The 27,041-nt window shown below is 41.0% G+C and overlaps 1 protein-coding gene across 2 annotated transcripts in view; it reads right to left on the reverse strand.

The window, feature by feature from the left end:
• Window positions 1–3,287: 3,287 nt before the first annotated feature.
• LOC118322937 (adenylate cyclase type 9-like) overlaps window positions 3,288–27,041 on the reverse strand; it is a 31,002-nt gene continuing 7,248 nt past the window's right edge. Inside the window, exons 2-10 of one of the 2 annotated variants that reach the window (XM_035654802.1) lie at window positions 11,829–12,001; window positions 10,061–10,171; window positions 9,378–9,634; window positions 9,151–9,253; window positions 8,149–8,357; window positions 7,128–7,287; window positions 6,700–6,842; window positions 6,483–6,506; window positions 3,288–6,254 (exon numbers count right to left, since the gene is read on the reverse strand). In XM_035654802.1, coding sequence (XP_035510695.1) covers window positions 4,901–6,254; window positions 6,483–6,506; window positions 6,700–6,842; window positions 7,128–7,287; window positions 8,149–8,357; window positions 9,151–9,253; window positions 9,378–9,634; window positions 10,061–10,171; window positions 11,829–12,001 — 2,534 coding nt within the window. In that variant the 3' untranslated portion in view covers window positions 3,288–4,900. Of the gene's footprint in view, window positions 6,255–6,482; window positions 6,507–6,699; window positions 6,843–7,127; window positions 7,288–8,148; window positions 8,358–9,150; window positions 9,254–9,377; window positions 9,635–10,060; window positions 10,331–11,828; window positions 12,002–27,041 lie in introns of both variants that reach the window. The other variant, XM_035654801.1, reaches the window with a different exon arrangement.

Raw genomic sequence — 27,041 nt, forward strand, 5'->3', positions numbered from 1 at the left:
TCCGATACAAAAAAAAAAAAGTTTTTTTTTTCTTCCCAGCTAGACTTTGGGGGAGGAGGGGGAGGTGTCGCGCTATGACGCCCTGACGTAAACCTGTGTCCAACCGTGCGTCATGTGGACGTACGTGAAGTTGCCTCTAGGGGAGAAATGAAATAACCCCGAAAAAAGAAATAGAAATGTGCTATGTTTCTAAAAAAAAATATCCCAACGCATTATTGATGTTAATATGCAAACGGAAATATTTAATTGCTTTATATTTATTTTATTCCTAACATGTTACCAGTGGTGGTGGAAAGTAACAAAGTAGGCCTAAATTTAAGTACTTAAATTAGGTAAAAAAAAAATGTAAAACTATAAGTTGATTTAAAGATTAAAGGGTATTTTATGGCGATTTACAACACTGGGTTGTATTGTGAAATTTAGATATAGTTCCCTTTCTGCTACTTAAAAAAAACAACGAAATATTGATTCATAAGTCATTTAAAAAATGCTAATTTGTGCGCTCAACGGCAACACTATGCCTTTTTTTAGGCCATTTGTTGCAAATTTATACTTAAATATTGTAGGCTACTATTATTATTATTTACAAATTAAAATGTTTTATACAAAGCATATAATCAGCTTGTAAAATGTGAGTCACTGAAATATATTAAACTATTACCTTGTGGTATATAAAGCAGTTACAATCGGCTCCACATTGTCCAAACACACATTTAAAATGCTGCTTACAAGTCAATGCATCAATAACAATAATGCAAAAATACATGATATAAAGTTTTTGTTAAGGGGGTGCATCTACATTATGAGCACTTTTACCTTTGACATTTTACATTTTGCTAATAATACTGTGTTGTACTTTTACTCAAGTATTATAATTTTAAATGCAAGAGTTTTTATACTGTGATATTGCTACTTTTACTTAATAAGGATTTTGACAACCTCTTTGTTAACTTCACATTATAGCGTCCCATCAAAGTCCCCAAGCTCATACATCATAGGCTACTTTCTATTCAGATATACCACAGTCATGAGTAAGCTATTTACGTAGTTTGTGAAAATGTGTGTTTAAACAGCAAAAGCTGGATGAAGCCATACTGTGCACAGCTTCACGGTGCTGAGCCAGCTCCAGCTGTCAACAAACTGAAAGAAATCATTAACAGGATAGGAGCACTGTACAAAAAAAAAGTTGAGTGGTCAAATTATTATTATTACTTGGGTAGCAGTAAATACCAGTAGTAGAAGAAGTATTCAGGGCTTTAAAGTAAAAGTAGCAATCACTGTAAAATACTTTATTAGAAGTAAAAGTACTCATATGCAGCATAACTGTCTTGTTACTTTGTATATATTATTGGACTAATTGCTGATTCATACCTTGTAAGCAGTATTTAATGCTATCTCTGGTTTGAGTTGGGCTAATTGAAACAGCTTTATATTATGTTGGGTAGTTTAATGTATAACAATGTTTCATATTTTATAATGATCTAATGTTTTGTATATAACATTTTAATCTAAAAAAGTACAGTTATAAGGCAAAGGAGTAGAATAGTATAAAACACATACTGTATAAAAAAGAATAATTTTAACTCAAAGTAGATGGCTACTTAAGAGCATTACTTGAGAACATACAACATATTTAGTTACAATCCACCACTGGTAAACACAGAACCGGATGTAGTGTGCAGCCTATAAATTAAACCGGAAAACATTTCCCAGCAACACACTTTTTTTTTAATCTTCACTTGCATACTTATTAGCGTGCTATGTATAAAAACACTTTACAGTAACAGTTCATTTAAACTTGGTTGTAGCAGGCTACTGACAAACTGCCTACCTGCAGACATCTAATAGTGTCTTGCTCATTTATCTATTGAGTAAAGCTTTACTGGCCTAGCATGTCACTCTTTGAGATCATGAAGTTGACTAAAAGGTTCAGGTGACATTCCCGCTAAGATCAGAGCATCCCTTCGAAAACACACACAACCACACAGTTTTACAAACACTCGTACACTTTTTATGCACATGCAGGCGAAAGGAACACACAAGCATTATTCAAACATTGATAAAATTACCCAGTTCTTTAGACTATAGAATAATCTAGTACATGCGTTTTTATAAATAATAGAAAATGCTCAGATACTATACAATATAAAGGCATAATGTACATAAAAAGTGAGCGCCTTGTGCAAATGTGTCCTTTCTTGAACGTGCACAACACAACCTGCTAATTAAGGAGGAGAGAAGATATAACGTAAGATGGCAATGACACTCTTTGGCATCAAAGTTTTCTCTCTTTTTTTGTCATTCTGCAGTTTCAGAATGTCACTTGCATCTTGATAAATCAAACCAAATTGACATTTAAGCTCATGCTTGCAGTTTGCATCAAAACTGTGAGTTGACAACCCTTATCTGATTGTTCCTGTTAGTCCGAAATACAATACTAATCCAGACAAAAATGTTCAGAGTTCATAAAAAAACATTATTCAAAAGAGCTTATCAGAATTACTGAGGGGAGAAAAAAAGAAATGTAACTTATACACTTTACCTGACACTATAATATCATATTAAGCACTTAACCTTGCGTAACAACAATAACTATTCTAAGTGTCCCTTTATTGTAGTATAACAAACACAAATTTTGGGCTTATACGAGGGTTGTGTGCTCATGAGCATAAAGAAAGTAATTTTCCCTTTCCAACAAATTATGTGAAACTCTTATTATTGCATTTAAAAGAACCCATGAGACCAATAGTACAGCACGCAATGGAAGGCCAAACAAAAAGGAATTCAAAAACTGCAATAAGGCTGATTAATGTCGACTGGTTTGGTATGTTTACATTTAATTGTATATATTAAGAAAAGGCACTGCTCAAATTTCATGACCTAAGAAAACCTCATAAAAATTAAGTGTGATTTATGTGCAAAAGTAAACATTCTGTCTCCAGAAATTTAAGCAACTTAAAGCGGACAGTGAAAAAAAAAATCAAGGTTTAAGTTAAAAGGCACGATCTACCCTGGTTTCACACACACAAAAAAGCTTCTAAGTATTTGGGTAAATGCGGCTGTTATTTGATGATAAAAGAAGGCAAATTGGTTTTTTGTTTTACTGAAATATGCATCTTGTTTGATTTATAACTTAAACGTACTAATCATCAAATTGTAATTGAAAAAATATAAAGTTAATGTGTTGTTTAGGATATTTAAAATGTCAAAAATAACACACTGGTAAAACTTTTTTTGCCTCTGAGCACACAATCCTTTTGCCAAGAAACAGTGACAGAGAGAAAACAGCAAGAGAGATGTACAGTTTAATCAGTTTGATTTTCTTAATAATCTAACACAATAGCGTGAAATCAATGAAGTCAAAAAGAAAGAGTAAAAACACCTAAGGATTAATATATAATACATTTGGAGCACTGCCTTTGCTTTTACACTGCTATTACATTAAGTGGCATGCCATTGAAAAGTATGAAGCAGCTTAAGCGTCCAGCTGTTTCCATCCAGAAATGTCTTTCAAATAATAGAAATTAGACAAGGGAGCTTCACGTGAACAGTTCAAGTTTTGTGTAACAATAAATACAATAAAACACATTTGATTTGTGACATTCCACTTTTGATTATCCATGTCTTAAAAGCACTATCAACTAATACACAGTGTAATCCATAGCAAACCTAGGCAGTTGTTCTCTCTAAGCAATCTACAGTCACAGCTAAAGACACTCTACAGGTACAGCAGTGCCTTGTAGGATGCACTGAAATACTCACTTAACCCTGGATCTGGATCTTGAGGGGAAAACACAAACACTACTAACAGTTAGCCTCATCTATGATGCTGTTTTTGCAAGCATGCTGATTAAGTGTAGCTGAGACCCTCGTGCCTCAATACTGAGGCAATACAAAGATCTTAACCAAGGCCAGAAAAAAAGCTGCCACATCAGCAACCAAGATTTTTTTTTTCAACTACGTTCCTAAACTGTTTGTCATCCTGCAGTTTCAAGAACTCAGTCAAGTAACTCATCGGCACCTCTCCTCCTTAAGGCCTGCATGATCTTGTTACTACACAGATGTGTACAAACACACGCTCACACACGCACACTGTATGCATGTAGATGCACTCACACGACAAGCAGCTGGGCTTCGTCTGCCCTTAGCCTGTATTGATTAGTCTCTGCTGTGACTTTCATGAGGAGCTTTCTTCTTTTCATTAAGAACACGGAAACAGGCTCCACTGAGTTCTAGTACAGATTTTAATAACACATAGCTTGGAGTAACATCTTATTTCCCTTCACTTGACACAGATTCTCCTCATGTTGTAGCGCTGATGTAAGGTCCGCTTGTTGAGCTCTTCTTTGATAAAAGGCAAAATATCATAGCAAAACATAGTTTACAAAATAAAATTGTAACAAAAGTTAAGCAATTTCTCCAAAAAGTTTGCTTATTTACAGTTTTCCCTTTATGTTATTTTTCCCTTGCTCAAAAAGGCTTAGTCTACACATATAATATAATATTCTATTCTAAAGGCACTTAAACAACATATGAAAAGAAAGAATTGAGATTAAAGGTGTACAGATAATCAAGTAAATTAATGGGAGACGATGGTATCTGTAGCAGGCAAGAAAAAGTTCAGAGACAGCCATCTTATCTTCCCATTTCCTCTGTGAGTTCCTGCCTGACACTCACTTTACGGTCCAGCCAGCACCCTCCACTGATATCATCAGCCAATCAGATTCACACCAAAAACAACCTGCTGCCTGGCTGAAGCAGAGAAGAGGCCTGTGGGTCTTTCTCTCTTATTCCACCTGCGGTAGGACCAAACGTACACCAATTCTACAAATGCCAGCTGGCAGGAACAAGAGCTTAAAGGGTAAAGGATTTATGATAAAAGTGCCATTGTAACAGATCCTTAAAGTCTGGTTAACTCTCCAACATTACTGTCACAATCATCCTCACATTTGTCCTTCTTGATGTCTTTCTGGGACACTGTTGTGGAATTTTGGGGAATATTTTGCTTGGCCGAGGATGAGATGATGAACTGTTTGTTATTTGCAGAAGGAAGAGGTCCTTCTCGGTTAGTAACGGGCATAGATGTCATGCCACCGTGAGACGTAGATCGCCTGGCATGAGAGGTGTCTGAAGAGGGACGTCTTTCACGGCTGTCTGCCTCTTTGTCATGGCTAAGCCCTGTAGAGGAACCAGCACTGGCACTGGGTACCATAATATTGGTACTGCTTGCATTTATGCTGGTTGCGGGCACCATGCTGGCAATTTCATCAGTAGGTGAGCGACCAATGCTACCATCCACCTGTGCCCGGATCTCTGGTGAGACTGAGAGTTGGTACTGAGGCACAGGGCCACTGTCACTGCTCTTAGGGTAAAGGAAGGTCTTCATCTGACCTTTGCCTTTGACATTTACTGTGCCACGGTAATCAAACTCATAATCCATGCCACTGAGCACACAGTAGCTCTCCTCGCTGACCTGGACACGGCACTCCACGCCTGTAGTATCCATGCGGCTGGCGATGTTGACTGTGTCACCCCAGATATCGTAGAGAAGCTTCGTGGTGCCAATCACCCCTGCTGTCAGAGGGCCATGATTGAATCCGATGCGTAGCTTGAAGCCAAAGCCCAGCATGTTCTTGTTGAAGTCGTCCACCACGTGCATCATTTCCAGGGCAAATTCGAAAAGAGCGCGGAGGTGGGCGTGAGGATGCGCTGCATCTGCACACTGCTGCGCGTTGAGTCCTGCTGCTGCCATGTACGTGGCGCCGATGGTCTTGATCTTCTCAATATTTGAGAAGGCAGGCTTCCGTAACAGCTCATCAAAGTCTCCAATTAGCTCGTTGAGAACACGATAGCACTCCTTGCCTCCCTCGTAGCTTTCCTCATAAAACTCACTGAAGTTAACAATACTGGCAAATATTACACCCACATTGTCGTGGTTCTTGGAGTAGCTCTGTGTGACCTTCAGCTGCTCTGCCACATGGATGGGGATGATATTGCGAAGCAGCCAGTCAGCCTGGTCCCTCATGTTCTGGATCTTGATGCGGTGTTTATCAGCCTCTACGTTGCCATGGTAATGCAGGCGGTGACTGACCTCAAATTCGCGGTTAAGGAACCAGACTAGGAGAAGGAGCAGGAAAAAGGCCACACAGGCCTCAGGGCCCAGCAGGTCCTGTGGGTTGAGCTGTGGGTCTGGGTCTGCTGGGCTATCAGACATTGAGCTGTTGCTGCTGCTGTTAGTGTTCTGACCATCCGACCTTATGGAGCGAGAGAGAGAAAATGAAGGAAAAGAGTAGAATAATATTTTGCTTCTCACAATGAATTTGGACCTTCTTTAGCTGTAAGTAACCACCACAACTATGGAAGATTTTGGCATGAAATCATGCAGGCAACACACAAAAGAACACAAAACAAGTTTACTGATTGTGTGATGAGCAGGTACAAACTGTGGCACTAACCATGTTAACAATATCAATTGTACTTACCAGAAAAACAGACTCTTAGCAACACTGGAAGAAATGAAACGCTCTTGTTAATGCATCAAATGCATCTAGAAATCCATCACTATTCAATGTATATAATATATATATTATCTCTACACTTTTTTTTTAACACACAATTTAATCACACCACTTTTTTTTTTTAGATTACTGGACAAGACATTGTGTTATTTCCTTTCTTTGTCTCTTTAGTATGTCATACCTGCAGGGGGTGCTGAACAGCAAGGCAAGCAGCGCTAGTCCCACAAAAGTGGCTAGAGCTGAGCGCATCCAGTAGCTGAGTTGGCAGAAGTTACAGTACTGAATGATAGCTATGATGACAGCACAGCAGATGAACATGGTGAACTGGGGGAAAATATGGGACATAGAGTCATTAGTCAAAAGAGCCCATAAGACTAGCACATAAATTACACTGGCTGTAAACTATATTCACACACTGTACAACTAAAAGACATATGCTAAATATAATTAAGCCAGAGATGGAAATTTTACAAGGATGGCAGCCCAGAGAAGAGGTGCTTAACAATTTGAATGAGAGAGAATAAATCTACTATGAAGACAGCAATCAAAAAATTCAACATCCTAGTGATACATTTCTAAACATAGAAACATATGAAACTTAGATTCCACCTGGATGGAGAGATGCATGTCACAGGTGACATGGGAGAAGACAGCCACAGTGGGCAGAGACACCAGGAAGGCACCTATAAAGTGACGTGCTATCCAGCCTGAAATTGCTGTCATCAGCAGCCGAGTGCAATTCAGCACACTGTGCAGGTAGAAAGCCATACTGGAGAGGAAAAACAGGGAGCTGTGGTTGATATACATTATATACATATTATTATGATGTATCAGTCATATATTAATGAACTGTTTATCTGATACTTGTGATAGTGTCCCGTTTGACCCAAACCTGATCTCAACCCGAATAATAATCTGATTCCAGACATCTACACCTTGGCTTGTATTCACAAAGCCTCTCAGTGCATGAACACAAACCAAGGGTTAGTAAATAAGACCTATTCATTTTTATAGATGATTGTGGATCTAGTATCAGGGCACCCACTTTGACATACTCCGGGCCTTTTTGCTCCAGGACCCTTATTTCTAATAATCGGTGACTGAGTTTCCGCTCTCTCAGCTTTCCAACTATATACTACTTTAAATATACCTACAGCTAAGCCCTTCAACAATATGCCCATGTGACTGTCATATAAACCCTTAACAACATTTTCCTACACATGAAATCTATTTTTCAAATGGAGTTGTCTGGAGACTTCTAAAACTCAAATGACTTGGGGGACACTGTCAGAGAAAAACACACTTCCAGTCTTTTTAACAATAAATTTCATCAACATACACTCCACAGTTGAGTAACTCGTCTTTCCCTCTCCTCTCCCTCATACCTTACACACTGCTAGCAGTCTTTTAAAAGAGTGGTGCTCCTCAAGAGTCCAGGAGATGCTCTCTCCTTGCAGATGAGACAGGAAGCTCCATAACTCCACAAAAAATTATTAACAGACCACCTCTCTTAAAACTGTCATTCCTACTGTCTCTAAGCCACTAATTCTTTTGGATTAAGTAATGGACATTTTGGTGTAAATCACAGTGCAATTTGAATTAGACCCCTATTCTAAATTCAGTATCTCACCGTATAGCAATCAGCAGAGCAACAGCCTCCAACAGGGTAGCTACACCTGTCAGTATGAGTGCTGGTGTGGACAGACTCTGCTGGGAAACAAGCGGTCGAAGGAAACAGGCCAGTGAGAGAGCCAGAAACACTAAACAGCACAGCAGCATGTCCAGGAAAGAGCTGAAAGTTGGACTGGCAAAAGTCTGCACCATCGCCTGTGTTTCCACCTGGAAGGGGAAGAGAGAGGGAGAGAACAACAGACAAACAAATATATATAAACCAAAAAGTATGCAATATTAATAAACATACAAATAGTAACTAAGATGAATGGGGGGTTAAGTTCCAAAATGAGAGTAAGGCATTAATGACAATTAGTCTGTGAAAATTGTTTGTTTTTTAACTACCCAAGCAGCAGCTACACAAATGCATAATCAAAATAATCTCACCATTCAGAATGAGTCTGAAATAAATGATCCTGCAATCAACAATAATTCCCTGATTTAAGAAAGACAACTGAAAAATATTCCAATTATCATGTGAATGACTCAGACTCTAGACGTAACAATGTAGCAGTTGCCACCATGAGATGGAAACTGCACTTCTGAGGTTATACCAGCAGAGGACATCACAACCTAATACAAAACTACTTTTAGGGTCCTGCAGTGATTTCTCTTTGCCGCAGTCTTGACCGGTCTGGTCATAACGCAGTGCAAAAAGGCTTCCCAGACAAGACACAGACACACAGAGAAACAAAAAACAGGTAGAAACACACAGGTAGATTTCACTCCCACATATGGAGACAGCAGAGATGGGATGAATACGCTGTTTTTCTCTTGTAAAACTCTGAACGAATGTTAGATCACAGTCAGACCACTAGACAAGACAACTGTGGTAACCTTATAGCATTTGTGAATAAAGTCAAAAATAAACACACATATGCATGTACACACAGGTATACAGGCACCATTATGTCATGCACATAAACAGCTCATACACACATGCACACACACATATACACACCTCCTCCTGGTAGCTTATCCGGTAGGCAGACTCCAGGCTCCGCTCCAGGAAGGTGAGACTCAGCTTGTTTATGGGAGGTTTGTAAAAATAGTCCTTCATAAGGCTGTCACGGGCACAGAGGAAAGTCAGTTCAGTTAGGATTATATACGTTACTATTACTATACTACTACCACCTGTTTAAATGTTACAGGTTTTGTTTAATGTATCTATCTTTAGGTCATTCTAACCTGTCCTCTTTGATTACATCCACAAAGTGAGCATCACTCCTCTCCCTGAAGTTCTTGGAACGTAGAGGGATGAGCGCTGAGTGGTCCATGCCCATGGCTCCTCCACTCCACGTCTTCTTCTCCTTCTCCTGCAGCATCTCACACAGTGATGTCTGGCTGTTGTTCAAGGCTTCCAGCTGAGGACTGAGCAGGCCGTTCAGAGCCTTGGGGCCACGCCCTGCAGAAACCGCTGGGGAACACTTCAGATTTGAAGAATCCTAAGGTGAAGCAAGGGGAGAGAGGAGACCTGAATTTTCCCCAAAAAAATGAAGGTGTGATAATAGATCTTTGCTTTGGAAACAGGTCGGCTATAATAAATAAATATAAAGTTAAGGAGTGTGCTGCAGTCACACCAGTTTAATTGCATGTGTCTGTGGCACACTTTATCTGGGACTCATGGAGTTCTATTTCTTTGAACTACTTTTGAGTCCTTCGTTTTGCTGCTGGGCCTGTGTAAATGTGTTGGTTCACAATGCCCCAATATTTGATGGAGAAAAAAAACACATATTATATACACAAAATATAATATACTGGACATTAATAGTGCCAAGCTCTTGACCCGACTGAGGAAACGCAAACATTTATTATCAGTTTAACAGTTTAAAGTCTCATCTGTTTGGTCTGGGTAACAACACCAGGCTAACCTTGCTGCTGTTGGTCTTGTGGTCATCATGGCAGCCATTGTGCACCGCTCCTTCCTCCAGAACCTGATCCTCCCCTGGTATTAGGACCACACTGCAGGATAGACAAGGAGACTGCAGGGAGGTAGAGGTTGGAGGGGGCAGTATGGAGGGAGATGCAGCATATGGGAGCAGGAAAGAAGACAGATAATGAATAAATTGAGAGGCACAGATCAAGGAAAGCACATGAGCAGAGAAAAACATGAAAAGATGGCAGAGATCAAGATCAAGAGCCTTGGGGGATGACAAAATGACAAAGGAAATACAGAAAACACATCAGCTGTGAATAAAACTTATCACCTAAACACAAACCAGGAATGTTGTGATAAGTGACCTTTGGCTAAAATTATTCATTTCAATGAGGACAATGCTAACAAGCATGGCAGAAGTCACTAAGAAATGGAAAGAGAGATGGAGAGTAAACAAGAGGCATAGAGGAGGTCTACACAGGCTCAAGGTCTTTATTTTCATCCCACTCATCCTCTTGAAAGAGAATGGAAAGTGTGAGTGTGCATGTGATCTGTGTGATAGTTACACTGTGTTATGACACTGACATGCGTAAATGTGCACTGAGAAGCCAAAACACACACCCTATACAGCATAATTCAAACACACAGACAGCACACACTGTGTACCTACATGCTACATTAAACATGTAAACATTTGTTACCTGCCCTGTAAATCCTGTCACACATTCAAATGTCATTATGCCTTTTTAAAGATCCCTGAGTCTGATCTTACAGCGCAACCATATCTGTATTTGTGTAAGAGCAATGAAGAAGATGAAAGGCCCTAAATTAAGTCATCAGTCGAAGGCAAGTAAGAAGGGCTTCCTGCCTCCTTGCTTGAGGTAGTTCATTACCATACCGAGGACCCCCACTGATTCTCTGCCTCCCATCATCTTCTCCCTGCTTTTTTCCCCCTGCAAGTACCCCTCCCTCCTCCACCTTGCCTGGCAAAGATGGGAAAGCTCTTTGCAGGGATTATGGGGTGCACATGTGTACAGAAAGTAGGATTAATTGGGGTGAATGAAAGGTACACTGGTGCGTGGTTTGGAGGGTGATTATAAGGAAATAATGTGTTTGGTAAGTCCATGACCTAATGGTAGAATTTGGAAGCAAATGAAAATTTTCCCTTGAAGGCAAAGCGGATGGACATGTTTTCTGGGTTGGTGAGCAGAACATGATGATGGATCAGTTATTATGTAGACTGCCCGCTGGGGAGAACAATGCTTCTCATTTGCTAATTAATAAGTTCTCACTGTTTTGTTCTCTGATTCTTAATATTAGGGATTTTATGGGAACTGAGGTGCTACACAAATGGAGACATGTACATACAGGCTCACCGAAAGTTAACAAAGACAGTCAAACCACACAGGGTGCCCAAGGTTAAAATCATGTAATAACATGGAGCAAATTCAGATTGCATGGTGATGACAGGGATGAAAGCCATTCTTTTTCTTTTTCACTTCCTCCACTTTAGACAAAAGGAAGCTCCTTGCATGCCAAAAATAAAAAAAATTTTTTTTTATTAAAGCTTCTAATACACCCACATAAACAAAAGTACATAGCGAGCGAAAAGATGAACATCAAAGAGGTTGTAGCAGAACATGCAGCTCAGTGTTCTTCCTCAGGCAATGCGATGAAAAATTACCTCAGAACTATACTTACTTCCTCCACAACATGGCTTATGTTTTATATCATTTTCTCCGCAATCGATAGCATGCACTCACCTTAACACTGTCAGGAGGCAGAGTACATGCTGAAGGAGCTTCATCAGGTGTGTGCACCCTGGACGCAGGGCACCGGGGATCTGCATGCTCATCCCCAGCCAACCCCAACTGAGAGCAGCTACAGTGAGAGTGAGGCTCCACCTTCCTGCCAGAGATCAGGTAGGTCTTCAGGCCTGGAGAGACAGAAACATAAAGAGAGAAAGAGGAGGATATAACTGGCAGATCAGTTCTTTCTCTCAGATAAAACTAGAACAGGCTTGGGTTTTAGTCATCCCTGTGTGGATGAAGGTATTGGTGGTTGTTTTAGGATTCAGCAGAAGCTCAGTAACCGCCAGTTGAATTCCCTCAGTGAATTATATTAGCAGGTTCTGGCATGAAACTAGAATCAAGGGAGGGAGAAGAAGCGGTGAATATCAATATCTCCCAGCTGTAGAAGCCATGGTCATTCTTTTTTCCATAAACATGTACATAAATTTGATGTGTGATGCATTTGTGCATGTTCTTAACTAGAATCAGACCGATGCTCCAGAGAGAAAGAGGGAGTGCTAAAGGGACTAACCCCATGACATTAACAGCCAAAACTTCTCTCAAGGTCTACTGATTCATTTTGTCCACTGTCATCTTTTTTTCACTGTCCTCGTCACACCTTTTTCTCTGCCTAGGAAGCACACAGAAGAACTTCTGTATAGAAGCTCCTCCCATGTACCGCTACATGCATCCTACAGGTGTATGTGTATCTCTGTGCAAATGCATGTTAGGTCCCCCAAGACCATGAGACATTAAATAATCAAACACAAGAGTCCAGGGCCAAATATTTGAACATCTGCGTCCTCCTTTTTCTATCAGCATCATTATAATTTCCATCACTCCTACAAGGTATACATTTTAGCCCAAAATTCAACCTTCTGAACTGAGCATTTTCCCAAGTCTAGCAAGTCTGTGGAGATAAGTCCTTATAATTGTTTAACTGCTTATAAACACAAGGGGTTTCACTTGCCTTACAACATGTTGTAGGATGCCTTGAAAGGCAGAAGTCTGTGTATTTCACACTCTCAGTAAGATTTCCTCTTTCTTTTCTACAGCATTAGAGCAGCGGGTCACCAGGATGCTACCACAGAGCAAATTATAATTACCCCTGCAGACATATGGCCAACGTCCTGTTTGGGTTGTTGTTGCCAACTTTATTGCTCAGATACATAGACATAGACAGCGATATAGACAGAGAGTTGATACACCTTTAGTGCTGAAACACGGACATTCAGTCCATCCTTTTGAGAACAAGGACACCAAGCTTTTGGGACTCCTGTTCATATTTTCTGCTGTGTTGTGACAAGCCACAACAACAGTAACAGCTATCTGAGTGTGTGTGTGTTTGTGTGTGTGTGTGTGTGTGTGTGTGTGTGTGTGTGTCAACAGCATAGGTAAGTACCTGTGACCGTGTGCTTAGCCACATAATTTAACTGTCAGTGAAGCCACAACCTCAGGCTCTGAGCATTGTCTGCCCTAAGTACTTCAGACAGGCCTGCCACTGCCTTGCCTGTGCTGAGCCACCCTGGGGCTGCACTCTCTGACACACACACACACACATACACACATTCACAGACACACACACACACACACACACACACACTCCCACAGAGACCACACATGTGATACAAGGGTACACAGTCCCATCTGCAATCACACACATGCATATTCAAGACTTATGCAGCTCAAGAAGCAAAAAATAAGAAAATACACACAAAGAGACTGATGTAAACACAAGTGCAATCATGAGACGCTCAGAAAAAACACCCCCTCTAACCACCTACACACCCAGTCAAACACATATACACACAGCGAGCGGAGGTGCAGATGGACAGCTTCACTGTAGCTGGGTCGATAGCCAGGTGGATGAGGATTCAGGGACGGGAAATGAGGGCGGTAAACAGCAGTAACAAAGAACTAATTCCCCGCACCAGTGATGCAGAATGGAACAGCAGCAAGAAGAGGTAGCAGAAAACTGAGGGGAGCTTTTGACTGCCTCTAAGAATGTGTGAGTGTGACTCAAAGGCAGATCCAGAGACACAGACACACACGACACACACACAGTGCGTTGACTGATTTCATTAGTTTGCTAATCAAATCCTTCCCTGCCTGCACCATGACATACACTGACTTCTGCTTCTGGTCGTGGGTCAACAGGGTTACTTTTCCCCCTCCCTCTCGGTTTCTCTTCTCTTCTTCCGTCTTTCCTTCAATATCTCTACAAAAAAAACTGTGTAAGTACCACAGGTAAATATACCTTCAAATGATGTATGTAAGGCAGCAAAGAAATGTCAAATGATGTCTCATTTTCCTCATGCCTATGGGTAGAGATTTGGTTTAGGTGTGACTTGTTCTTGTCTGTTCACTGTGATTTCTACAAGCCAGATTGTACGATTTGAGTCAAAGAGACAGTCACGTCTGTTTCGGGCTGAAACACACAAAACCACTTAAGTATGTGAGTCACACTGTATTATTTATTAATATATTTAGAATCACGATTAATGCAAATTCTACATCTGCTATAAAAGCAATGGTGCTTGCTGAGTAATAATAAAACTGTATAAGACGGGGACCAAGCCAAATCTACCTAAACAGAAATCACTGGACCATTCAGCCTCTATTCCTCAACACTGTAACAGCTTATTAAAGATAATGAAGCGTTTCAAGCTAGATAATATGCACACCAACACATTATTAGAGAGAAAGGGTGAAAGGCAGAGAGAGCAGAGAAGATTTGATAGTGGATGAAATAATAATAACATAATATTTAAGAAAACACACTTATAGGACAATTAAAAACAAGATGCCAGTCATGAATACAAGGTAAGAAGAAAGAAGATGAATCTTTCAAAACAGAAGGAAACAATGGCAGGCTGATAGCTAAGGGAGGTGACAGGAGATCAGCTGTGGCCTGCCCTCTCCATCACTTCATGTTAGGTTTTGACTTACATCTAAATAAATCTGTTGCTGGCTTTGATTTCAGACACTGTGTCAGACTAAAGAAGACAAAAACATGGGTCAACCTTAAAGACAGGAATCTATGGCCATCCCTTTTCCCAGGTTAATGAGGATGTATGTTGATCGATTGGTCACGTCTTGTGGTCAGGCAGCTTGTTTCAGGGAAATCTCTTCACATGACAGAGCCCTGACAGCCAGACAAGAGCAAGATAAATTGACTTCAGGGGCTTGCAATTGCGCACATATATTATCCGTGTGTGTTTGTATGAGGGGTTACATGAGTTCAAGTGGCTGCAGATGTTTGCACGCCTGGTCCTGGCCATTCTAGGATGCCCTCTCGTCTTTAAGGACCCAACCTTTTGCTAGCTGAAATTGCAGTGTTGTCAGACAGTAAATTGTGGCTCTGATAAACTGGCCTGACCAGCAGCTGGCTCCACTGTCCACTTCAATAGGGTCGAACATCAACAGAATGCAGCTGTGCTCTAAAGACCTCGCGGAAGGGAAAAAGGTCAGGAAACTTCATGCTGTGTATCCCAATTGATGGCACTTGTTTCTTTCCAGTTAAGTGTGTGTGTGTGTGTGTGTGTGTGTGCATGCGTCTGAATATCCATCTGTCTGTCTGTGTACATCTGTTTTATGATCTGTGATACAACTAGGTACAGGCATTGGCCTTTCTCCATCTCCGTTGACCCTGGGCTAATTGAAGAGCATCATTAGTGGAAGCTTCTGGGCATTATGGGACTTGAAGTGTCCTGTCCTGTGCTATCAGCTGACCGGGAACAGTAGATAACCTTTCCCCATGAGAGGCCAGTTACATTATCTCCCCCTCCAAGCCCCTTTGTTCAGGACAGAGGAGAGCGACATGAGAAAAGCACTTTGCAAACAAATAACAACATCACCTCTACTCCTCCCTTCCTCTCGCCTCCTCATAGCACGTCCAAGCTCTTGTGGGACAATGGCTGCCCCTGAACTCCTCTTTGCATGATGCTTAGAGGGGCTTTAGTGCATACATACACAAAAAGGGTGGATGCAACACACAAGTCGTGACTGAAGTGGTCATTTCAGACACCGCCAATATAACCCTCTACCGGCTCTGAGCATAGAGAATGAATTAGCTGGAATGCAAGCAACCAGGTACAAAAAGCTTGGCTGCTACACACCCTTACATTGTTCTACGTACAACAGAGCACACACAGAAGAAGGAATAAAGGATGGAATGCCAGAGAAAAAAAAACTTATGCTTGAGATACACAACAGGCAATAAGGGAAATAGATCAGTTCTGTTTAAAAAAAACACATGAAGGCTACAGGTACGGTAGCTATAAATATGAAACTTTTTGGGCTTTTATCTCAAAGCAACACCTTTGTTTCAAATTCCATTTGCAACCCAAGTGGGACCGAGCAGCCAATACTGCTGTCCCAGGGAGGTTTAGTAAAAGCTGCAGAACACAGAGGGCAACGGAGAGGGACAGAGAGTTGGCAGATATGCTTGGATCAGCTAACACACACACAGAAACACACACACACACACAAACAAATATCTTCCAATAATGACAGGTTTGCCTTCCAGGGCCAGGTATCGGAGCAGGAGGGCAGTAGAGCAGGTGGCGCAGAGAAACTAGCATTGCTAGACTGGGCAGCTCTCTATGCCAGTTGGCACTGCCAGGCAGCAGCCCCCTCCTTCTCCCTCCACTGCGTCGCCGTCCTGGGATATACTGTACATCCTGTCCCTGTCAGGGGAAGAGGGCAGGTGGAACATGAGGAAACCTGTCCAGTATGACAAGCTGTGTAAAGGGCTTCATTACTGCAGCACGGCTAAAAGAGGAGAGGAGGGCGAGACAAGAGGTAGAGATTGCAGAGATTTTGAGAACAATTCAAGTAGAGAAAGACCGGACTGAGAAAGAAATGACGGATAGATTGAGACCATGAGTTGGTTAGTAGTGGTGGTGGAATGAAAACATTTGTGTGTGCTGTCTGTGAGTGAACCCATTCAGTCAGAAAACATGAAAGACACATATGCATTTTTCATAAGGAGTCACAGAGGGACTCCAGCTGTCATTTCTGACAGTCAAAGAGAGGCGAAGAGTTTGTGCATGTTTCTCCCAAGCCAAGGACGGTGAGAGTGGGGGAGGGCGAGCTTTGACCTTCCTTTTTATACAGCTGAACACTTCTGCTCAGCCCAGGTTACTTCTGAGGCATTAAAGGGCACGTAGGAAGGTGAACAGATTTCAAATGAGACTGTCTCCTCTGGCAGAGCATGTCAAACATAAAGGTTTCAACAGACTTAGTCAATAACAGAGTGTCTTCTGAATAATATAGAGGAGAGGATGTTTCACACTTTGCTCCATTTACTACATGTAAAACAAGACGATTGCACAATGAGTAAAATGCTGATTCGTGTTTACATGTGCACTGGGCTGGTATCCAACAACACATAAATGTTTTATTATAGTAAGCCTCTGACAGATTTAAACTAGATTAGGTCTGGGAGATATAATGACACTGTAAAACAACAAACATTTGTCAACCTGAAGAGTTTTTGGTACTGTTTTTACCAAGGTAGTTTTCCATGAATATCTCATGCTGAATTAGAACATTGTTGGCAATGTTGCAAATCAATGAGCAGGACTGCTTTATGGAAACATTTGGTTTGCAAGATTTTAGCTTCAATGTGATGAGGTATCTTGATTTTTGTGGACTGTATTAGCCAAAAACTAATTCACATTGTCATTAAGAATATTTAGGTCACTTGATTTATTTCCTTTGTGACTTGGTGACATACCTGGTTGTTACCGGATACTCTTGTAAACTAAAATGTAATTATTTTTACATTGTCTAATTTTTGTTTCAGTAAATTATTTAAAACAACCTCTGAATAATCTTTTGAGAATGATTTCTTAACCTACTGTTTCAAAGAAACTGCAATAGCCTTGCTTACATTGGACACAAACAAGTATAATTATATTAAAAAGAAGCAGGACAACTTCTGCTCTGCGATGATGCATGTGCAGCACAGACTTTATTCCATGAGCTGCCATTTCAATAACATTGCACCTTGGTCAGGGGCCAGGGCGCACATTGTTGCCGGTTTAAGTCAGTCAGGTAAATCCGACAAGTTCCTGCTTCTTTTTCAAGTTGTTATACTTGTTTGCTGCCTAATATTCCTCTAGTGCAGTAAATCCCCAAAATTAGACTAAAGATTTGCTTTAATTTGGCATTTTAACTGAAAATCAGATTTTTGGATTAAACTAATTATTCTGGGAAAAAAATATTTAGTTGAACTGGTCCAAACTGGTGGACATGCAGCCAATGAAACTGGGTCACGAGTATGATTGTTTTGTTTTAGGGGGGTATAAGCCAAAAGAGTTGGGAACCACTAGAGCATGTCATCCCTGCACATTGAGCCTGCAAGACAAAACCCTCCCTTTACAAATCTTAAATACTTGTTAAACCATATTATGCTGGTGAAGCGGGTAAGTCTAAAAGTTGAACCTATTCAGACAAGTGGCGCCAAGCAACAAACAAGGTGTTATAGACTGGATACAACTAAAGTAGTGCCTACTGTGTACACGTCAAACTCAATGAAGCGCAGCTAAACCAATACAGTTTTTCACAAACACTCCAGATAACCCAGAGTGACCTCTTGGTACTAGTTATATAAGCCTGAGTTCATATAAAGAAACAGCAAGTCTTGCGCACCACCTGGGCTTTCTCAGCGCCTTAGCTTATCAGGTTTGGGACAAACACATGTCTCTAAACTGTGAATTACGTCAGAGTACATCTCTGCTTACACACAAACACACTGTCCCAGCACAACAAGCCATACTGAGGTCTCTCTTCCTGCTGCAATCAAAAAAATCTGTCAATATCCTTCCCGTCTTTCTGTCCCTCAATGTTGTAAACAGGGGTGGCACAAAAACAAAAGTTCCATATTAGGCCAGTGTGTTCTTTCTCCTGCCTTTAATCCGGCCTCATCGTGGCTCACTCAAAATGACAATAGAATCACTTGACATCTCTCCAAAGTCTTTAACTCTCACTTGGCTGTGTCTGTCTCGTATATACTCTGTGCTCGTTTTGTATTCCGTGCCTCCACCCCTTGACAGTCTCAGGCTGCCATGGTCTGCTGGCTGAACAATAGATACAGTTGACATCCTTCCAAAATCTTTACACCCCCCCCCACCCCACCCCACCCCTTCCTCACACTTTGCTCAGTGGCCTGTATTTTCTCTCTCTTTTGTCAGTACTGTAACTCACTGTCTGTCTCTCTCTCCCAAATTCAACTATCCTTCATGTTCTTTTGTGTCCAAGCCAATATCTGTTTGCTTCATCACCACATAAGCTTTAAGGGACTCCTCTCTGCGGAGAATTGCCACGGCTGACATCATCCCAAAAACTCACACTTTCCATCTCATTTTTCAAACAATTTTTCTCTCCTCTGTCAAACCCTTCACCCACACCCTTGCTCCTCTGAATGCTAATGTCCCCTACAATCTTTTTATCTCATAATGGTGACCATATGGCTCTTTATGCAATTTAGCACATCTGTCCAGTTCACTTGTTTCCTGCTCCATCTGTTTCAAGTTTTTCTTGAATTAGTTGTAATTTTCTTTATATTGGTGATCTGTGTTGCATTGTCTTGTTTTAAAATAGATAGAAATAACCCTCATAAAACACCCTATAAAATATTTAAGAAAAAGTGTTGGAGTCGAAGCACAGCTTCACTTACTATCATTGTCTTGTGAAAATCATCTACATATCTCCGAAGCATCAATTTTTTATGAGATATGCAAAACAGCCATGTTTTTAGATTCGTGACAATGCATTTTTCCCATAATAAAGTGAATTTTTAAATGATTATTTAGTGTATGAAATAGGAGACATTCCTCTACCCACAAAGGAACACTTCCAGCACAGGGCATTAAAAATTATCATTAAACTCTCTCTTTAAAATATGTAATTATGTTATCTTATACTTATTCCTCCTACTTTTATTCTTTACCTTGTGATGCCTTTTCTTCTCCTTCTGTACCTATTTTTCTTAGGAAAGTAAAAACGTTAAATTAATTCACTAAATAATTCTGGACTACATTTTTAAAAAAGGTGTTATATGAAGAAATGTATAATTATTATGTACTAATTGTGTTCCTCCTCTCCGTGATGATATAAACCTTAAATTGTTTCAGCCCTTAACCTTTTTCAGACTGCTGAAAAAAGAGCAAATTACTACAAAAAAGGGAATTGTATTCTAATGGATTTCTGGTCAAGAGTTGAAAGAAAACAAAAAGACATGCTTTTTGTGACATTCTTGCTTCTAACCATAATTCGATTTCATCACATGCTGAATTATCTCGACCCGACACAATATTGACCCACAACTATGAGCAGCGCTCCCACTATCGATTGAACAGTGTCCGAGTTTGTGGCTCTGGGTAAAATGATCAAAGCAAACAGCCAACACAGACAAACATATCTTCCCCCTTCTCATGCTCCACCTCTCCTCCTCTTCTGCTTCATACCACAGACTTTGCTTACTCAACATTTTGAGTAATGGCATCTTCACTGGGGGTTGATGATAAAAATGGACCGTCTGCTGAGCACTGTGCCATTCCCTGAGGACTCTTTATCAAAAGCAGGCCAATGATACAGCAGGAGTAAATGAGGTTGCTAACTATAAACTCAGCTTCCACCACAGAAACCCCTGAATCATATTCTGCCTAAGGCAGAGACACAAGCTGCATGTATGCTGGTGGCTGTTTGCACTGTTGACCTCTAAAACAGCACAATTGACAGGTTCATTAAATCACATGCTCAAGCACAGAAATGAGTACTGGAAACAATTTGATATGCAACCTGTTAAGATAAGCATTGCTGTAATGTTTGATGAATTTCAAAAACAGCAGAGGCAGCACTCCTACTCAACAGTTGCAGAATGAGACATCAGCAAGATGGAGGGTAGAAAAACAGAAGAAAACACAGACAGGGAGGCAGAAAGGAGAAGTGGCACAAAGAGGGATAGATTGAAAGTGATAAAAGGATGAGGAATGACCTCTGTTGGGAATATAACAGGTACTTTGCACATACACACATGCGCACACACAAATAAATACATGCAGTAAGTCAGCAATGGCCTTTAGAAGTGACAGCAAAGGGGACTCCTGGGGCTATAAAGTATGTGGATAGAGGAGCAGTTGACAGCTGAGGAGACACAGGAGGGATGTCCTGCACCACAGCCATGGAGGGAGCTGAGCCTGAGGCAGGGAGCTCAGTTCACACGAGAAGAACCAGCCACACCAGCTATACACTAAATCCACATATTACCTTGTGACAGATGTATCGGTATTGGTGTATATGTCAGCCCATAAGTGACTATAAATTCCAGCAGAGAAATGCCAGATAAATCATGATATGTTATCAAATTGTAATTGGAAATTGGAAATAGTGTCATTGTCACACCAGAATGTTGAATGAATTTTTCATCTTTAAAATGTTCTAAGGGATCTTCATTAAAAAAATATTTCTGTGTTTTTGTAAAAAAACAAACATATACAATACACTATACAGCTGTACAATACACATAACAATATTTTTATTTTCATTTAATTTTCAATCTAGAAATAATCCTTTTGATTAATCAGGTTTATCATTTGTTCAAAAAATTGCAAATTTAACTGACAGACAGTCCAAAAGCAGACAACAGCAAAACCTCCAATATAACCAGCATAATGTTGGTAAAAATTGGCATGGGAGATTAAAGATTAGAAGAAGAATAGCTGTAGATAAATATATATACAAATATGGGTAAGATAATAGTATAGTGAATATGAGAAGAGGAAGACATGACATAATATAAAAGTGTCTTGTTATAAAAGCAGAGAAACACAGGGAAAGATTGTGGGAGACACGTCTTTTAAAATAGAGGCTGTCTCATTCTTAAAGGAGAGAGCTAAAACAGGCCTTAGATACTCTAAAATTCACTTCACAGCCTACACAGCTACTACTAAAATAAAATAAAACACACTTTTACTGTACATTACACACACAAACCTGCACTGTCAATCCATGCAGGCTGAGTGCATTAGCATGCTTCAGGGTGGACTGGCTCCCCGTCATCTTCCCTCATTCATAATTCACACAGCCATTTATCACACGCACACTCCCGCTGTGCACACTAACGATCCACTACAGCCCACAAACATGGGCAGGGTGCGGCTGCATGTGTGGGTGTTTGCATTTAGTGTACTTGAACGCAAAGTGCAAAAAGTGATTATGTGTCAAGTGATTGTGTATGTGTGTGTAGTAGGGTGTTTGGGGGGTTATTGTGTGTGTCACCTTAAGAGTGAACTCCATCCGTCAATGTCAGTGAGGGCTAGTGTGCATCTGTTAAGAGGAGTGCTGGCATTTTCTGTACCCTTGATAACACAGGAGAAAAGCTTAGGATGCATCAATGACTCATGATAGCAATTTATCACCTGAGCATCTGCACAGCTGCGAGGAGAGTAAGCTTTAGCCCCATGCGCAGCTCAACTCACACTGTACCAGAAAAGATCAAAGTGCCAGGAATACAGTGAGATAGCAACAGCAGGAGAAAGACACACAGAGTTGCTTTCACATTTTTTTTCACGTTTTCAAGGTTTTACAAATCTTTGAGTCAGAATGTATGCAGGTGTATCTGTGTAGGTGTCCGCTTTTACCAGAATACGGCCAAAACTTCAGCTGAATAAACTAAATTTGGCCCCTTTCTCCTTCTGAGAGGAACCAGTCCTTCCCGTCTATAAAGAGCCTCCAGTTTCAAGCTGACCCTCACCCCTTTCAATAGCCTGTTACCATGGCAATTAGCCTCGACGGGCCCAGGGTGCAGAGCTGGAGCGTGTGTGTGAGTGTGTTGCTGCAGATGGGAAGCGTCCTTTCCCATGTGTTGTGCTGAGACTGGTGTTATGACGGGGAGCCAGGTGGAGCCACACAAAATCCCTGAACAAGATGAACCTGGAGGGGCAACTCTGTGGATCTTTCTGTCTCACGATGTATTTATCTGTTCATTTTATCTCTTTATAGCCCCTTTATTACAACCCCTTTCCTCTTTTCTGCTTTTTTCTAAGTCTACAGGAGGGGAGGTTATGTTTGTAGGAAGATATACAAGCAGCATTTGCATATGTGAAACCTCCTACAGTGTTAGATAACAGATTGGCTTTCTTTTGTATGCAATAAAAGAGAGAGCAGCAAGATGGTTCATTTACCAACTCTGGCTGTGTTGAAGCATGCTGATATTATACTAAAGCAGATCAAGATGGCATGAGATTACTTTTTGCCCCCTACAATAGTGAAAAGAGTCCAATTCTACCGGCAATCATGGAGCCTTTTAAATATATTTGAAAATTGCAAATACCACTAGGAAAATCCTTGAACTAACTATACACTTTGTAGTTTAAAGATAAGAACCTCTGTTTTACTCTCTGCTGCTCATAACCTATGTGGGCTAATTATATGAGAAAGTAAATATATGTCATATGACCACCTCTAGACAACACATCAATGCATGGCTGCACTACATTAGCTAACCTGCACCAGTTTAATGGCAGCTAATGGAGCATCTGATACGCAAAGTCAAAGCACATTAGTGTGCCGTTTCACCATACCAGATGACCCAGGGGAATAAATGGACAGGTTATTTGTGTTAAAAGATTGTAAAGGCTGTGATTTAGGTAAGTCTCTATTCTTATTTCTAACACTTAGAACAACCAAATCCAATCCAGTCACTGACTGTATCGACATATTTGATAACTCACACTAGGGATTTTTTACCATAGCATGTTTACGGTTTCTGCTTGATAAATGACTGAGACAACAAAACAATCAGCAGATTGGCTAGCAATCAATTTTCTGTTGATTGATGTATTAACTCATTAGCTAATTACTTCAGCTTCTACTCAAACTCAATAATGTGATTACAGGGGCTTTCCAAAAGACAGTATTATAACACATAAGAAACGTTTTTCATTTTTTAATTGGAACTGCGCACTCAGGGAAAGCACATTCACTACAATATCATTTTTACTACAAGACTACAATATCATAATGTTAGTCTAATTACATCTAGTCACAATATCATATTATCAATTGATGCCAAATATACTGCAATGCTGGAGGCTTTGTAAAATACTGTTTTGTAGGCAGCATCAAAATCCATAGAGAATAGCTCCATCCTACAACTGCTAAGAGGTCACCTGAACATTATCCTTCGCACAGCCACTGATATTGATTTGCTGTGTGTGCCTACCTTACTGAATTAAAAAGGCAAGAGGCATCCAAGTAAATTGAAACAGTGTGCTATACAGCATGTTGTGTAGCATGTTCTACTCCACATGATACATGTGCTGTGTTGTTCTACACGCCCAGCCATGTCAGCTGCTTGCATGTGTGGCTTCTTATCAGACAGACAGTGGTGGCGCTGATATCAGGCTTTCTCTCTCCACCTCGCCCTGGGTCATCTCTGCCAGAGAAGATAGAGGCAGGACACTTCATCGTTGAGCCAATAGGACAGCTGTCCCCTTTAGGGAGACTGGCAGGTCTGCGGGGTCCGCAACACTTGTCAGGACTGAGTGGAGCACAACAGGATACATAGATGTTCAGAGGAAAATCTCCAACAATATCAGCTCACACACTGGGCCGTGCAGATAAGATTCTTTGCAGCACTTTGGAATAATATGCTTTCTGCTTTTTCTGCACTTCATGTAGAAACTCATTACACCTCCTACAAATATTTTATCGCTTGCTGGGTCGAAGCAGCGAGCAATACCCTTGCGGTACAGTCCTCCTGAACAAGTACAGGTACTCCAATCCTGCTGACTAACAGTGTGACACAGCAAACCTAAATGACTGCAGCTATAAAATCCAGCTAATCATCATCACATCGTAGACCTTTAATAACCTTGCCACAATGGCCCCATGTTCGCAGAGCATGACAAGGGATCCTGAAGCTCTGCAGACTTGCTCAGTGTGATAAGGCCGAAAATGATTAATGGTGAGATTACATTGCTGCAAGCTACAATGCTGTGCTGAACCATAATACGCAGTACATAGTGATGCTGTACAATGCATTGTGATGTATTATGCCATTACTCCCTTGGCAGAATGGTAATCTACCATGCAGAGCCAAGGTGTTCTAGGCAGGGGTCGGTCACTGCAATACAATATAGCAGCTTAGAGTCCACCCTGGCTGTTTTGTTCCCCTGGCAGCCTCGGAGGAGTCACGTTGCCCTCCGAGACTTCAGATCAGAATGAAGTATGCTGAGTAATAGTAATCCCAGGATCTGTTTCCAGCTGGTTTTATTAACCATCCCAACATTATGAGCACACTCTAGGTCTCTGTCTGCCCCTCCTTACCCCCTACTAGTAGTAAGCCACTCCACTCAGAGCACTTCACCTCACTATCAACACCCCCCACCCACAGTAGGGCTGAATGCTGTGTGTGCATACTGATTTGGACTCAAGAGTCTAGACGAAAATTATGCCAGGTATTTTGATTGCTTTTGATTGCTGGCATGGGGAGAAGACAGCTGTGTATATATTAGGGTGAAGAAGCCAATCCTTTTAACTTTTTGTCAAGTAGAACAGTGTGTGTAGACTGACAGCACAAAAACACACACACAGCACTTTAGGTGTGAAATCCAGAGGCTTAAACGTGTACAGCCTCACTTTCTCTGCTTGTGGTTCACGCTAGATCTCAATGCTGAAGTCCCAGTTATATGGTGTCTTAATGTTGTGGTGGTTAGGCAACACTGCTGCAGTTCTGCTCTTCGGTACCACCATCCGTTGGACCCAAACAGAGTCTAAGTCATCACTCGACCACACTTGGGGGCAGTTCATCTGCTCTCCCTGTCTAGTTCTTTCTCGCCTTCCTTTCTCCATCCCTCCTTCCTCGAGTGCAACCCTCAAAACCAGCCTCATTTATCGTGGTCAAGGTTACAGGTAGCAGCCATTATAAGTAATTCTCCACTGAGCCTCAGGCAAATACTGTACACTTGGCTAATAGCATTCACAGGGTAAGGGAAAGGATGTGTGGATGTGTGTGTGTATGTGAGTCTCCCAAATGCACAAATGGCTCTCCCAATACCTAATACCTGCTGCAGAGCATGAAGTAATTGGGCCAGAGGGAAGGGACACAGAACATTCATCACCAGGACTATTTGCAGCTAAGTTCTGCTCTGAGCCCGAATCAATTCTAATGCAGCTAATCAATTATTGTTCTGAAGGCTTAAAGGTGGACACGGAATTGGGACAAATTAATATCGTGGACCAGAATACATATTATCTTCCGTTTTATTGCCGGCACAACCCCTGGCCTTGGTTGATTCTCTTTGATATCCATGACATGAAAACCTCTCTCATTGCCTCATCATAAATAAGCACAGCCGTGACAGCCTCATTATAGGCAATCAATACATTCGCTGTGATAAAAAAACGACTGGCTGGCAAGCGGCTGATGTGTTCAGGGTCGGGATAACACCAGGCCAGTGTGGGAAGATATGATGATAGAGAATTACTAACATTAATCACTTTAGTCAAGGAGATTACCCAGTCTTGCTTTATTAGAAATCTCCCGCAGAGCAAAGAGAGGGGAGAGCAGGTCGGGAAGGGATATACTGTACACAGCTGCCTGGCACAGCTTTGCTCAGCAGTTAACTTAGAAAAGGTCAAACTGAATCTGAGAACATGCCTTACCTTGAGGCTGGGAACCCTGTACATAATGAGCATTAGTGGAAAGGGCTGTGCAATTATACGAAAGACACTCAAATTAATGATCATCAAAGAGGAGCAACTAGTGTTAATTTGGGTTTTTTCTCTCATTTTTCTACTCTTTCAAACTGAGTTACAGCCTGGAGGACTCACAGCAGGGGAAAGGAAGAAAGATACAATACAGGAAGACTTTCAAAAACAAGAAATCTTTTAAACCTGCAATAACTGATTTTTTGTCCACTTGGGGGCACTGGAAACATTTTGTGAAGACAACATTGACATATTAACACTGTTGATGTGGTGAAGAGTTGGCAGGGCTACTTTAGAAATGTAATCCAACGCAATTAGTATTCTACTATTTAGGGATGCTCGATATTGGCTTTTCTGCCGATATCCGATATTCCGATATTGTCCAACTCTCAATTTCCGATACCGATATTACCCAATACCGATATATGCAGGCTTTTTACACCAAAACTGTTAGGTAACAACATA

This window comes from Morone saxatilis, unplaced genomic scaffold (assembly GCF_004916995.1).
Source record: "Morone saxatilis isolate NCDOM2014 unplaced genomic scaffold, NCSU_SB_2.0 Contig14, whole genome shotgun sequence".
Taxonomy (NCBI): Eukaryota; Metazoa; Chordata; class Actinopteri; family Moronidae; genus Morone; species Morone saxatilis.